Below are 13,400 nucleotides of genomic sequence, written 5' to 3' on the forward strand. Positions count from 1 at the left end.
CCCTCAGTGCTGCCTGGCTTCCCCCACCCTCTGGCCCAGTGCCAACAACAAACGTCACATTTGCACTTTGATTCTATGGCTGCTATCTCCTCAACCTATGATCAAACCTGGTCAACACAAGAGCCAATGTGTTAATAAACTGGGGGTGTCTGCACAACACCAAATCATCCTGTGGAACTACCAGTGTCTACAGAAGTGAGGGTCTACCTCCAGACTTCAACAGTAACGCCATGCTTATGCCAGCTGGGAGGCACAGTACGTCCTGGCACCTGCATCTAAAGCAGAGCCGTGATGGCTTCCGGGTGTGGGCAGGAAGTTCTTCCCCTGAGGTCTAAAAGCCAGAGACTTTTCTCCATTGATTCCTTTGGCCCCTCTGGTCCTTCCTGGGCGTTCATTTGGCAGAGCTAACTTAGCAACCCTTTCCTCAGCCAGGCACACTGGGCTCTCTCCAGGTCAGAGCACCCCGCCCCCATCCCCTCCCGAGATCCTGCATAGCAAACCGTATGGTTCAGGGTTTGTGCTGGTGGCAGAGGACAGAGCAAGGCGTCCCTCCATTCTGTGGGCTTGCTGAAGTGAGCCACTGGCACACACACACACCCCACCTCTGGTCCCCACTGGACAGAGGGCAGAGCTTCCACTGTGTTTTCTTCAGTGTGTGTGTGTGTGTGTGTGTGTGTGTGTTCTTTAAGAAGCTGGGCCTCCCTCTACACCGTTTAATAATTTCTGTAGTTGATTTGTCTGAACTGTGGCTGTCTTGCATTCTTTGAATAATCATGTGTAAGAATTGTCAATGCTTGAAACTATTTCCTGTACTCAAGTTGAAGGGACTTGGTTGGCCTTGGGGTTTTGGCAGTGACTCCAGAAGCAGAGGCGGGGAAGAGCCCAGGCGTAGCCTTGGTGCTGTGATGGATAAGGTCCCTTCTTGTGTCCCTTAACAAGTGACAGTATACATTCCTCAGAAATAAAAACAATGAAGCATCAGGACTGTTAGAAGGTCTCCTGTCTTCTCCTGTCTTGGTTGCTCCGGGGAGATGAGGTTGGAAACAGCAACCTGTGACACTGGAGATCTCAAGCCACAGCCGCAGCTGGTCCAAGGGCCCCGCTGCTCTGACAGCCTGACCCAGTGGGTAGTGTGGTGTGCCAGTGGGTTGGGCACTCTGGCCACGTCCTCAGCACTTCCCCTGTTCAAAACCTTTTCCTGTCTGAGCCCACTATCATTCCTTGTTCATGGGGGAGGGGCTTATATAGGATTTCAAACCCCCAAATGAGACAGCATTTGAGACTCAAAACTCACTGCTCCTGCCAACTTCACCAGCATTTCCCTTCCCACAAGCCTTCAGCCTCTGCTATGCCTGGATGTGCCTTTTGGAAGGGAGTCGCAGCGGGGACCGTGACACGTTCAGGTGCACCTTCTAACTTTGTACATGACATCCAGAGTCTTCCCCTTCAGTTTCAAGGAAACTCATCTCTTCCTACATAGAAACTTACTCCAGGATCTCCTGGGTGACCTGTCTTTGGCCTTTGAACCCAAGGATAGTTCCTTCATCATCCTTTAGACGGATGGGACGACTGTGGTCAGAAGACCCAGTGACATATTTTGGGGCACAATGCAATATAATTCACTGTCTATTTAAATGCAGTGATTGGGGAGCTGAGCAGTTTTTAAGGCAGCTCACAGTGACAGCTCCTGCTGTCCTGGGGTCTTCAAGTGCCTCTGTCCTCAGGCAGCCACTGGGTCCACATGCAAGGAAGTGGAATTTTCCAGTCTCTGAGGATGCAGCGAACTTCGTGGGCTAGGAGTGTTGCTCAGATCAGAGGAGCATGAACAAGTGGATTTGGTCGATCCCTGGCCCCCAAATGTAAAGAGAGCAGCCAGTTTCCTCCAAGCCTAGCTGAAGACCCAAAGAGGCTCGCCACGATTTCCCTCGGACCCCAAGGTTTGAACATAGATCAAGCCTGTGCTGTGGGAGTCTGCCAGCTGACTGACGCCTGGAAATGTCAGAGCCTGGGCTGGAGAGGAGGCCCCAGCCCACCCTGGCCCTGCTGCTTCCATACAGAGGGTCTTCCCCAGAGGCTCCTTCTGGGCCCAGCCACCTGACCATTTCCTTTCCATCTGATAACTGGAGCAGATAACCCTGCCTGGGCATCACTCGCTGCCACTCACCTTTTGTGGCTTGTGCAATGCCTTGCCCTTCCATGAGTGGGGATTCTGCGGCATTCTCCCCTTCTGTATCTGCCAATCTGGCCTGGAAGGGTTAGTCCACCCTACCCCCCCCCAAAAAAAAAAAAAAAAAAAAACAGAGCAGAGTAACAAGACATACTTGGAAACAATTTTAAGAGAAATGAGTCCAGCTGTGGGGGAGTAGGTTTAGGGAGGGGATGTGGACCATTGCAAATATTCCGGGAGTGGGGACAAGGACGCGCCTAGGACGGTTTAGGGGTGACTGCACTGGAGGTGGGTGGGTGAGGTGTCCTACTAGCTCCCAAAGTTTTAGTCCTATAGGAAGCACATGGCCGGCACACTGACAGACTTCTCAGACGCAATGGGGTAATTATTACAAAGTGCCGCTGACCAGTTACATTAGGTGAGTGGGAAGCTACCTGCTGCTCAACATCCCATGTCTGCCTGGAAGCAGAGGGTGCAACAGGAACTATTTCACTCTCCTTGAGAGAACAAAGAAGGTTCTAAAGGCCTTTGCTTTTCTCCCTGGGAGGTCTCTCACCTGCCTGAAGACCCTGGTGACAGGCAGGGTGCAGGCACCAGGGGCTCTGAAGGCCTGCTCTGCTGCTTCCCTGCAGGGCTGTGAGAGATGACGTCTCAGAGCATAGGCCCAATGGCCGGTCCCTCACTGTCCCTGTCCTTACAAGGATGTCCTTCCCTTCCCCTTCGGGCTTCCCCCAAAAGAACCATCTGGAGGGTCCTGCTTGCTTTCAGCTTTCTGTATTCTTTGCACCGGCTGCTCCAGACCTTCAGTTCTCCACAGAGGCAGGGGGCTTGTGGTTGCCATCTCTTCAGGCAAAGGTGGTTGCCAGGTTACTGCAGCTTAGTCACTGCCAGAAATCCCCAAATCCTTTCCTCATTGCCACTCCCAAACCACCCTGTCCCAGGTTCCTACCCAGACTCACTGAACCAGATCCCTGACTCCCTCCAGAGTCAGCTCCACACAGGAGACAAAGAGCCTCAACAAGGGTAGAGACAGAAGGCCCCCAAGTGGCAGGAGCTGAGTTTCCCAGTATCCTTTAGGGTTACACTGTCCTGACACACTATGGCCTCGTAGCACCCCTCCCCCTTTGCAGTCTTCCTCCAAAAAGGCTGCACCCAAAAAAAAAAAAAAAAGGTGGGAACAGCACTGCCCCGTGACCCTTCACCCCCAGCCCAGCCCTGCCTACCTCTGTTCTCACTGGGCAAATGATGAAAGCGGGCTCTAAGGTGGGCACGATTTGCCTGATATGTTCAACGGGACGTGGAAAGGAGTTGGACAAAATGCTCACTGACCTTTCCAGCCCTGGCTGGTGACTAATTTGAACAACAGCCAGTCACAGGAGGTAGTAAAGTCAAGGGTGGTCTCGGCAGCAGCTGGTGGGTCTCACAGAGGCTGGGCAGCCTTCCCAGGTGCTACCCTTCAGAGTGCAATGTCTGCTTATGACTCCTGGGTCCTTTCTCAGGGGCTCGAAGTTTATGGGGGGAGCGGGGAGGCATTACAGGCAACCTTTAGTTTCCTATTCTAGTAGAAGGAAGTCTCTCCTGCCACCAAGCAGAGATGCCCGTGAGCTCACCTGACAACTGGGGAACCCACTGAGGCACAGTTCGGATGTCTGTCACGTATGTCCTTCAAGCAGTCCGTGGCCTTGGAGCAAGGAGGAAAGGGCTCACCTTCCAGGCCTGCTCTGAATCTGTAGCAGGATTCCCACTGGGAAAGTTCTGAGACTATGAGCCTAGCCTTGTCGCCTAGTTCATGACCTTCGAAGGTTCTCCTAACACCTCACCTTTTCCACGTGAGAGAGGAAGGAAAGGACAATCTAGAGGTGCAGAGAATTCCGCACTGGCAGAAAGGAGCCCGGAGCTGGGCTCTGGAGGCACAGGCTATAAGATTGAACTGAAACTCCCCAGGACACTAGGAGCTCTCAGGAGGAACCCCTAAAACGGCAAGTCCTCCCAGACCAGCTGCTGCCAATTACTGGTGGGTGCCAATTACTGGCCATAGCCTGCACCTCCTATCTCAGAGGACACCACTGTCAGCCCGGCTGGAGCTCTTCTCCTTGCCTCTTCTCCCGTGACTTGGAGATCATAGATAATCCTGTCCTTTTCTTGGTCCCTTCTCCAGCATCCTCCTCAGGATGGATGGCTCTGAGACCTCTGGCCTCTACTTGCCAGCCTTGACACTCCCCCACCACCACCACCATTAACACTACGGCCTGAATTAGCTCAGGAGGGGAAGGAGGAGAATGCTTGAACACGAGGCAGCTGGTCCAGCCTCCAGGCTGTGTGTGGATGGAGGTGTGAAGCAGGGCTTCAGTGGAGTGGGGATCGATCCATCTTCTGCCCAATACTACTGAACCCCAGGGGTCACGGGGTGAGGCGTTGCCGACGAGTGAAGCCTCACTTGGAGCTGGGAGCTGAGTGGTCGGGGTGGAGGAAGGTCGTGGCGGTGTAGTTCTGGAAGAGTGGCTGCAGAAACATGCCGATGGTGCCAAAGACACAGACAAAGACAAAGATCCAGAGGAACAGGCGGTCGATCACCATGGCAACATATTTCCAGTCCTCCCTCACCTGGATGGTAGAAAATGAAGGCGGCCCAGATATCAGTCTCATGATGTGGGATGGGGTAGCAAAGTTCCTACCATGTTTGCGCATCCCCACTCCTCTCCCTCACCAAACCCAGAACAACCTGTCACAGCTCCAGTCCTGCCTAGTGTCCCCACTGCCCCCGGAGTCCACCCAAACCTACCCGTAACAAATAGGAACCTATTTCCTATTGCTTCCTACACCTCAAAATTCAGAGTTAGTTAAAATTCCAACATGTCTTCTTAGTTCTCTCACTTCCTTTAGAAAAAAAAAAAAAAAAAGCAGGGCTGAACAGATGGCTCAGAGGTTAAGAGCAGTGACTGTTCTTCCAGAGGTCCTGAGTTCAGTTCCCAGCAGCCACGTGTGGCTCACGACCATCCACAATGAGATCTAGCGCCCTCTTCTGGCCTGCAGGTGTACATGGGGGCAGAACACTACCAAAAACCTGGTAAACTCCTCCATATATTTGAAAGCCCTGATTGCCTCGTTGTTTATTCACTAAACAACTGAAGGTGTCCCTGCTCCTTTTGTCCCCTCAGCACTGGTCATCTCAGTACTTCTACTATGCCACATTATTTCAATCTGTATATTTGCCCCCACCACCACCAAACTGCAAACTCCTGCCTGAACGGAACCCTGCTAGCATCTGGGGCAATGCTCAGTAACTGAGAGCTGCTGCCTCTGAGGCTCTGCTTTCATGGTAGGTGGGGACACGGTTCCAACAGCATCCTCAGCCCTGCACAGAGGCCCAGAGGGTATAAACGGAGTCTAGGTGTTGAAACATTAGTCAGAAAGCTCATAATGGCCCACGGGGTTTGAGAACCATCTACAGGGTCATAGGGAGAGCCAGCCTCTCTTCCAAACTGAGTCTGGTCTTTGTGTATGATTCTCTGGGGCCCAGCCAGCTCGCAGGACGGGGAGGAAGTGATTGTGCAATTCACGTAGCTGCCAGCCAGTCACTCACTGAAGTCGGGTCTACGTCAGACCTAGCGTCCTGCAAGGTGCAGGGACACAGGCAACTGAAGCACCCTGTGGTTTTTAGTCTCTTCAGGGAGACAGAGGCAATAAACCAAAGATTATACACTACGAGGGAATGGAAGACTAGCAGAGAAACAGAAGGAAGGCAGAAGCCGAGGAGCCTGGAAATGCCTATTTCAGAAGAGGAGGCTTAGAGCAAGATCTGACGGGCAGGAAGGAAGCTGTGTTTCAGGTCCACACTGAAAACATGGTCAGGCAAAGCCGGCAGAACAGCCCTTGCTGGGCCTGTCCCCTTCAAACCCAAGAAAGGCAGCACTGAGGGGGGTCGCTAGGGAGGCTTGGCCACTGAGCGTAACTCGGGGTCTTGGGTCTAAGGATCATGATCCTAAAAAGGGTGTTCCTAGGACAACTGAAAAGCTTTAATGTGGACCGTACAGTGGTAAAGGTGTTACTGCCATTTCCAGAATTTGGCCTTTGAACCCAGGCGCTTAGTTATTATCTTGATTGGTTGTTGGCTGCAGGTGGAACTTGGGGCCTTTCACATGCTAACCATGAGCTCTATCACTGAGCCACATTCCCCCTGCCCCAAGCTAGAGAGTATCGCTGTTCTTAAGGAGAGACACACTGAAGTGTTTGGGCTGAAAAGGTTACATGTTTAATTCTTAAATAACAGAAAAAATAATAATAACAGTAATAAGTTTTTCGTTTTGTTTTTAGAAAAAAAAAAAAGGAAGTGTAATATTGTCATCTTGATGAGATTTAGAGCCACTGTGGAAACAAAACTGGGGAGGCCTATGGGGGAATTTTCTAGATTAGATCATTTGAAGCAGGCAGTAAGCACTCTTCCAGGGGTCAGGGTCCCAGACAGGAAAAAGAAGGAAGGAAGGAAGGAAGGAAGGAAGGAAACGGTTAGTTGAACACCAGCATGCGCCTCTCCCCGATTCCTGACTGTGGGAGCAACAGGACCAGCTGCCCCGAGCTCCTCCTGCTTCCTCTCCCACCTTGTGCTGTAACCTCAGATTATGCAGCAAAAACAACCCCTGCTTCCCCGAATCTGCTCCTGTCAGGAATCTTGTCACAACAATTTTGTTACAGTGAGAGAAGTAACTAATACAAAGGTTGTTCCAAGCTGAGGAACCCAGATGCAGAGGCTCTGAGGGCAGGAAGGAGCTTTTCTTGCTTTGACACAGCTGAGTGATAAGCCAGTGACCCAAGCAAGGGGGCAGTGCAGGAGCCCAGGGGCATGGTTATTTAAGGGCAACAGAGGAAGCCAGACAGGGAGGCAGTTGGGAGATTCTCTCCTGGCCCACACAGGAGCTAACAGGAGCCCAAGGACCAGAGTGTCATTGTAAAAGTGATAAGAAAAGGACAAAGCAGAGAAATCATTTTGGAGGTAAAGGGCAGAGCTTTTTCTTTTTTTGGGGGGGGTGGTGGTTGTTGTTGGTTTGGGGGGGGTTGTTTGTTTGGTTGGTTTAGGTTTCTTGAGACAAGGTTTCTCTGTCCCAGAATTCACTTTGTAGACCAGGCTGGCTTTGAACTCACATAGATCCACTTGCCTCTGCCTCCCAAGTGCTGGGACTACAGGCATGCACCACCGCGCCTGGCTCAGGGCAGGGCTTTTGACAAGTTCAGTGATGGGAAGATAACTCCAGTAAGGGGGAGAGCAGAAAGCATCACCCTAGGCCTTCAGCCTGAACCACTAGGGCCCCTGGTGATGCCACTTATATACTAAATAGACAAACTAGCGGCAAGGTAGGGCCAGGTTGGGGGTGCAGATGCAGTTTTTTGCATGTGTTGAGTTCTAGATGCCTCTGAGGCATCCAAGTAGGTCACTGCACCTTCAGCACCTGGCTTGAAATGTAGGCCACATGATGGACGGCAGCAGGAGTGGAGGCCAGTGATCCGGCAGCCGCGGCAGCCTGCACCCTTGTGTCTCCCCGTTAGCTGCCTCAGCTGCCTCAGCTGCAGTCCCAGTCTCCCCTGCTTCCTCTGAACTAGAAGATGCCCCCTGCCTCATGCTTGTCTGCTGTCCAGGGGAAAAGATGTCTGAAATCAGCTCCCAACCCAAACCACAGCGCCTGCCCTTTATCCTTCCCCAGCAGGAAGGGCAGAGTCCCAGAGGAAACCCAGCTGGTCACTATGGCAACAGCTGAGCCTTGGCTTAGAACCAGCCCAGGTACCTGAACATTGATCTGGGGGTGGGGGTGGGGGCTCAGGCCAGATGGTCCCTAAAATGAGGGGGCAGAATGTTAACCCACCTCTCCTTCCCCCCAACTTCTGGCTTAGTCTCAAGGACTCTCTGCGAAGACTGCAGAAAAGGCCAGAAGCCAGGTGTGCAGAAAGAGGGAAAGATGAATCTAGGGAGGCCTGGCCTCTACCCACCCCATCTTTATAAATATTCCATTAGACTCTTCTCACGACCCAGGACAGTAGAAATGGAATGCTGATTTTAAATTCTGCTCTCTTGGCTGGGATCAGCCCATGGAACCTCTACACTTCCCTTTCCCTGCCATCGTCACTGTCCTCAATTTTGCCTGCTCTGTGGCCCACAAGGTCTCATCTCCATTTGCACAAAGAGCTGCACATTAACAACTCAGATGTGTTCATGTGAGCTACAGAGAAAAGCTCGGTGACACCCTCAAGCCCAAAAGTACCTCTCCCTGCCCCCCCGAAGGTTCCCGGTCACCTTCCTCACACTGATGATGCCTCAGCAGACGCATCTCACCCTGAATACTATTCCTCAGGGAACTACAAGGTCATTTGGTACAGACTCCAATGCAGGCAAGTCAATCTGGAAGCCTGCCCTGCAGAGTCCGCCCACCCATGTTACCTCTCTCCTGTACACCCTTGCTTTGTGACCCTAAATGACACCTACTCCCCACACACAGGGGCCCCTGCTCCTTTGGCATGCCTGTCTCACACCTGATACTCACACTCTGGTCGTCATCCTCACTTCGCATATGGTCTGCAATGAAGCGTACGCCATCCACTGCCTCCCGGAGACCACAGCTGCATGGCCCCACCGAGTGCCCCGGGCCAGCTGCAGGAGTGGCCTCAGCCCGGAAAGCCCCAGCCAAGCCCTGCATTGAGGCGGGGTTGACAAAGCAGGTGCATGGGTCGGCCGCAGGGCCCTCACGGAAGAAAAGCGTGCCTGCGCCCTCGCGCTCTCTCTGTTGCCTCCGCAAGCGCAGGCGCTGACGTGCACAGCGATGACGTGGCTGTTGCAGGAAGAGCAGAGTGGGCAGCTTCTCCAGGAAGATCACCTTAACCCAGGGTGCCATAGTGTGGGTGGTGGGCGAGCGGTGGTGCACATTGAGCACACACACGCTGGTGACGATGGAGAAAGTGACAAGCACCATGGTGAACATGAGGTACTTTCCCACCAGTGGTACGTCGAGGGATGTGGGAGGCACAATCTTGGAGATGAGCAACAGGAACACCGTGAGCGCCAGCAGCACAGAGATGCAGAGCGTCATCTTCTCGCCGCAGTCTGAGGGCAGGTAGAAGACCAGGATCGCCAGCGAGGTGATGAGGACGCAGGGGATAATGAGGTTGATGGTATAGAAAAGCGGTTTGCGACGAATGATGAAGTCATAGGTGATGTCCACGTAGGTGGAGTCGTCCGGGTTCTCGTTGCGCCGGCCTGGCAGTGCGACGATGTCCCACTCCCCACTGGGTGTGAAATCGTCCAGGCTGGCCACATCACTTTTGAGCACCAGGTCGATCTCGGTGCGGTCGTAGGTCCATGAGCGGAACTTCATGGTGCAATTCTGCTGGTCAAACGGGAAGTGCTTCACCTCAATCTTGCATGCACTCTTGTAGATGGCGGGTGGTAACCAGAAGATGCTGCCGTCATAGGAGACCACAGCGTTGGAATAGAAGGAGACTTCGTACATGCCGTCAGCACTGCCAAGGAACATGGGGCGGTCAGCCCTGACTTGAGGGTCTCTACTCAACCCAGGAAGGAGAACCTGGCCTGGGAGTGACCATCTAATGCACGACTGAGACTGGCCAGAAATCAAGCTGGGGGTGGGGATATGCGTGGTTTGGTAGTAAAGAAGGATGCTCTGTTCGGGAGCTATGCATATCCCTTCAGAGGTAGAAGAGAAAGATTGGGGCGGGGTGATAAGGGGACACATCTGCCCCTTGACCCACACAAGCTGACTGGTCTTCATGAGGGAGCGGGAAGAGGCCAAAGCAAGGAGCCCCGGGCAGTGACACAATCCCATCAGTTAAGAGTTTTGTGCCTGAAAGGTAAGGAGGCTCACTGAAGGGAGCAGAACAGAACCATCTAGGTGAAACTTGCTTCCAGAAGAGCCTGTTCTTAACCAAGTTAGGAATTGAGAACTATTGGTCTTTAATATCCCTCCCCCACCCGCCAGCTCCAAACACTGTCAATCTAAGTCGCTGGGAAGGGCTAGTCCAGGCCCGGTCAGTTAGGTCTGTCTGTGCGGATAATGCCTGACTACAACCTGCTAGGGGAAGCGCCCCCCTATCCCCACCTCGCCCCGTCATGCAGTCCCTTTCCCAGCACACCCCTGGCCTTCCCTAGCCTTCCTACGGCGTGCAGGCCCTTTCCCAGCACACCTCTGGCCTTCCCTAGCCTTCCTACGGCGTGCAGGCCCTTTCCCAGCACACCTCTGGCCTTCCCTAGCCTTCCTACGGTCCCTTTCCCAGCACACCTCTGGCCTTCCCTAGCCTTCCTACGGCGTGCAGGCCCTTTCCCAGCACACCTCTGGCCTTCCCTAGCCTTCCTACGGCGCCAGGGCCACCTACTTGTTGTACAGGACCACATCTGGGAGCCAGATGTGCTTAGAAGGGAGCCGGACTTTCTTCATATTGTCGAAGTCCTCAGGTCTCCACGTGAGGCGGTAATCTTCCCATTCCTGAGGAAGGGAGAGAGCAAGGCAGTACTAACCTCTAGCCCCCAGAGTGGCCCAAAGTCAAGGGACAAAGGAAAACTCTTCTGGATAGTCAGCCGTCTCTACACAGTGGCTTCTCTGCCCAGACATAGGCCATACGATGATGATGTTTCTTCACTTAGCTTGCAAAGCTAAGCCAGGTTGTTAGATTTTACATGCTACCGGCGTGGAAATGAATCTTGAGAGTGTTTAACACGTTTAAAGTCACAGAGTTGAGCAGGTGAAGTAAACGCCTTTAGTCCCCATCGCTAATGAGGCAGAGACAGGCAGCTCGCTGCGAGCTCACGATCACCCTGCTCGACACCGTGAGATCTAGGTCGGCAGGACCGCACAGTGAGACCAGAGTCTAATTAAAATTAATTACAGCCAGGTGTGGTGGCACATGCCTTTAATCACAGGACTCGGGGGGCAGAGGCAGGCTGCTTGCTGTGAGTTCGAGGCCAGCCTGGTCTACAAAGGGACTCTAGGACAGCCAAGGCTACACAGAGAAACCTTACCTAAAATAAAATAAAATAAAATAAATTTTTAAAAATCCTTGGCCCAAACAAGGATTAAACCCAACTAATTCAGGACTCCTCTCTGAAGGAGATGATAAGCCGGGCGGGGGAGGGGTTGTGGGTAGGAGAGAGCACTGACCTGGGTCAGCCAGACGTTGGTGGTCATGATCTGCTCCCGTTCATGCTGCGGGGAAATAGAGCAGCTGCTGAAAAGGCCCCCACCGCCACCACCACCAAGTCCTCAGATCCGCCACCACCCTATTAAAGTCCCTCCCACCCTGGAGGCACCTAAGGAATAAACTCGGGTATTAAACCTTTCTGGCTGGGCTGACTTTCGCAGCTAAACAAAGAGCTCAAGACGCACACTCACCACACTGATGAGCTGGGCCAGGGACACCATGAGCTGTACAGTCACCAGTTCAGAGCCATTAGTCGCTGGACGGATCAGCTTGTTGTAGCGGGAAGGGTCCAGGAGATGCTCCACTAGCCGCTCCTCAGTGTCGGTACCCAAAACCCCTGGGTAAGGAAAGGCAGGAAGTGAGTAAGTAAACAGAAGGGCTCAGAAAGACCCACCTACTCGGGGTGTGGGGCCACTGATCAATCAGCTCAGCCTCTTACAGCCCTGTGCTTAAGGGTATTGCCAAATATTCAATTATGCCACAGAACCACAGGAGCCCCGGCTGTCTTTCATAGATAAGTCCCTCTTTGAGACAACACCACAGAGTCCAAACAGGACTAATGAGGAGGTTTGATGAGGAGTTGTTTCCCCTCAAAAGGTCTCCGAGGGACAAAGCTTAAGGTCTCTGCCCCACGGGTTGGAACTCAATAGCGGGGCGGGCACCCTCTCGTGCTGTCATTCAGGCGTGGAAAGATCATCCCATTGTACTATTGCCTTGTACCGGCTCCTCTCCTTGTCCCTCCCCTTCTGTGACTCTGTACAAGCCCCCTCTTTGGGCACCCTCACTGGAGTGCCTCCCTTACCCTCAGTCTGGGGTGCTCTGTTCTTGCAAGTTTCCTAACCTATCCTAAGAGAGGTGGGAAGTCACTGCTCTCCCCTTCCTGCCTCGTCCCCCAAATCAGAACCCTAATGAAGGGAGTGGGAAATGGAGGGCTCGGATTTAGAGAAAGGTGTTAACCCGGGTCATTAAAAGGCAGAGGCTACCTCAATCCTCTCTAGTCATCTCACTGTCCTCTCCTTCCTTCCTCCTTGTGTTCGTTTGCTTCTTCCCTACAGTCAATGGTCAGGTTTCCACCTCTCCTGGGCCTCTGGCCTGCGCCTGCGCCCGGGGCTCCCTTCCAGATCAGTTTTCCAGAGGCTCCCTACAGACCCTGGAGTCTCCCCATCCCCCCCAGCAGGCTCCTCGGCCTCTTGAGAATCGCTCGTTTCTCCTTTGTCCTGGCACGGGTGACAGAGTTTGGCATCTTGAGCTACTAGCTGAGGCAGTGGAGCCAAGCCGGCCAGTTCTTACCTGGGCACAGGCAAAGGAGCCCGAAGCTGAGCAGCAACGCCATAGAGCTGGAGCGCCGGGCCATGCCGCCAGCATAGCGCGTGGCCTCGCGGACACCGAGGCTGCGGGCCGAGCGCTGTCCGTGGTGCTGAAGCCGCGCAGCCGCCTGCGCCCGGCTTGGGATCGCGGCCTCCAGGGCTACAGCGCTCACTGAGCGGCAGTTCCTGGAACGCGAGAAGGACCCGACTTCTCGCCAGTACCGGCTGCTCTTCCAGGGAACACAACTGGGACTGCGAGGGGAGGAGTCTCCGCTCCGGAGGCGGAAGCGCGGAATCCCAGGGAAAAAAAGGTGGTCCCTTGGTAGGGTGCTCTTTGACTGGGCCTGCCTAGGTGGAGTGTGAGTGAGGCGAGAAAGCTGAGAGTTCTAAAGCCCCGAAGTTGGGGCATTACCTAAAAGAGGTTTGCGCAGGACTGGAAGGGAGCGAGAGCCAGAGGGAGCCAAGAAGGTCAGGGCTCTCTTTGGGTGTGGGGTGGGGTGGGGCGTTTCTGGGACCCCTGTCTAAGTTCTTACCCAAACTAATGATTCTGCGGCAGAGAATATGTTAGGACCTTGGACAAAGAAGCAGGGAGCTGGCTGGTTTTAAAAAGCAAATTGCTTTGGTGTTTTATAATAGAGTCCCTTCAGCAGCCCTTTTCACGGCTTCCATAAGCTCTGACAAGGCCAAGATCTTCCCATCCTCTGAGGGGGAAATCTAAACTAAAAAGGTCT

At 53.4% G+C, this 13,400-nt stretch overlaps 1 protein-coding gene across 1 annotated transcript; it reads right to left on the reverse strand.

Annotated features, from left to right (window-relative positions):
- Positions 1–4,392: 4,392 nt before the first annotated feature.
- Chrnb2 (cholinergic receptor nicotinic beta 2 subunit) lies at positions 4,393–13,041 on the reverse strand. The gene is made up of 6 exons (XM_051157556.1): positions 12,653–13,041; positions 11,554–11,699; positions 11,323–11,367; positions 10,541–10,650; positions 8,698–9,670; positions 4,393–4,771 (listed from the first exon to the last, which is right to left on the reverse strand). Exons 1-6 carry the CDS (start codon positions 12,714–12,716, stop codon positions 4,601–4,603), a joined length of 1,509 nt encoding a protein of 502 aa, XP_051013513.1. The 5' UTR covers positions 12,717–13,041; the 3' UTR covers positions 4,393–4,600.
- Positions 13,042–13,400: the final 359 nt, after the last annotated feature.

Source organism: Acomys russatus, chromosome 15 (genome assembly GCF_903995435.1).
Source record: "Acomys russatus chromosome 15, mAcoRus1.1, whole genome shotgun sequence".
Classification (NCBI taxonomy): Eukaryota; Metazoa; Chordata; class Mammalia; order Rodentia; family Muridae; genus Acomys; species Acomys russatus.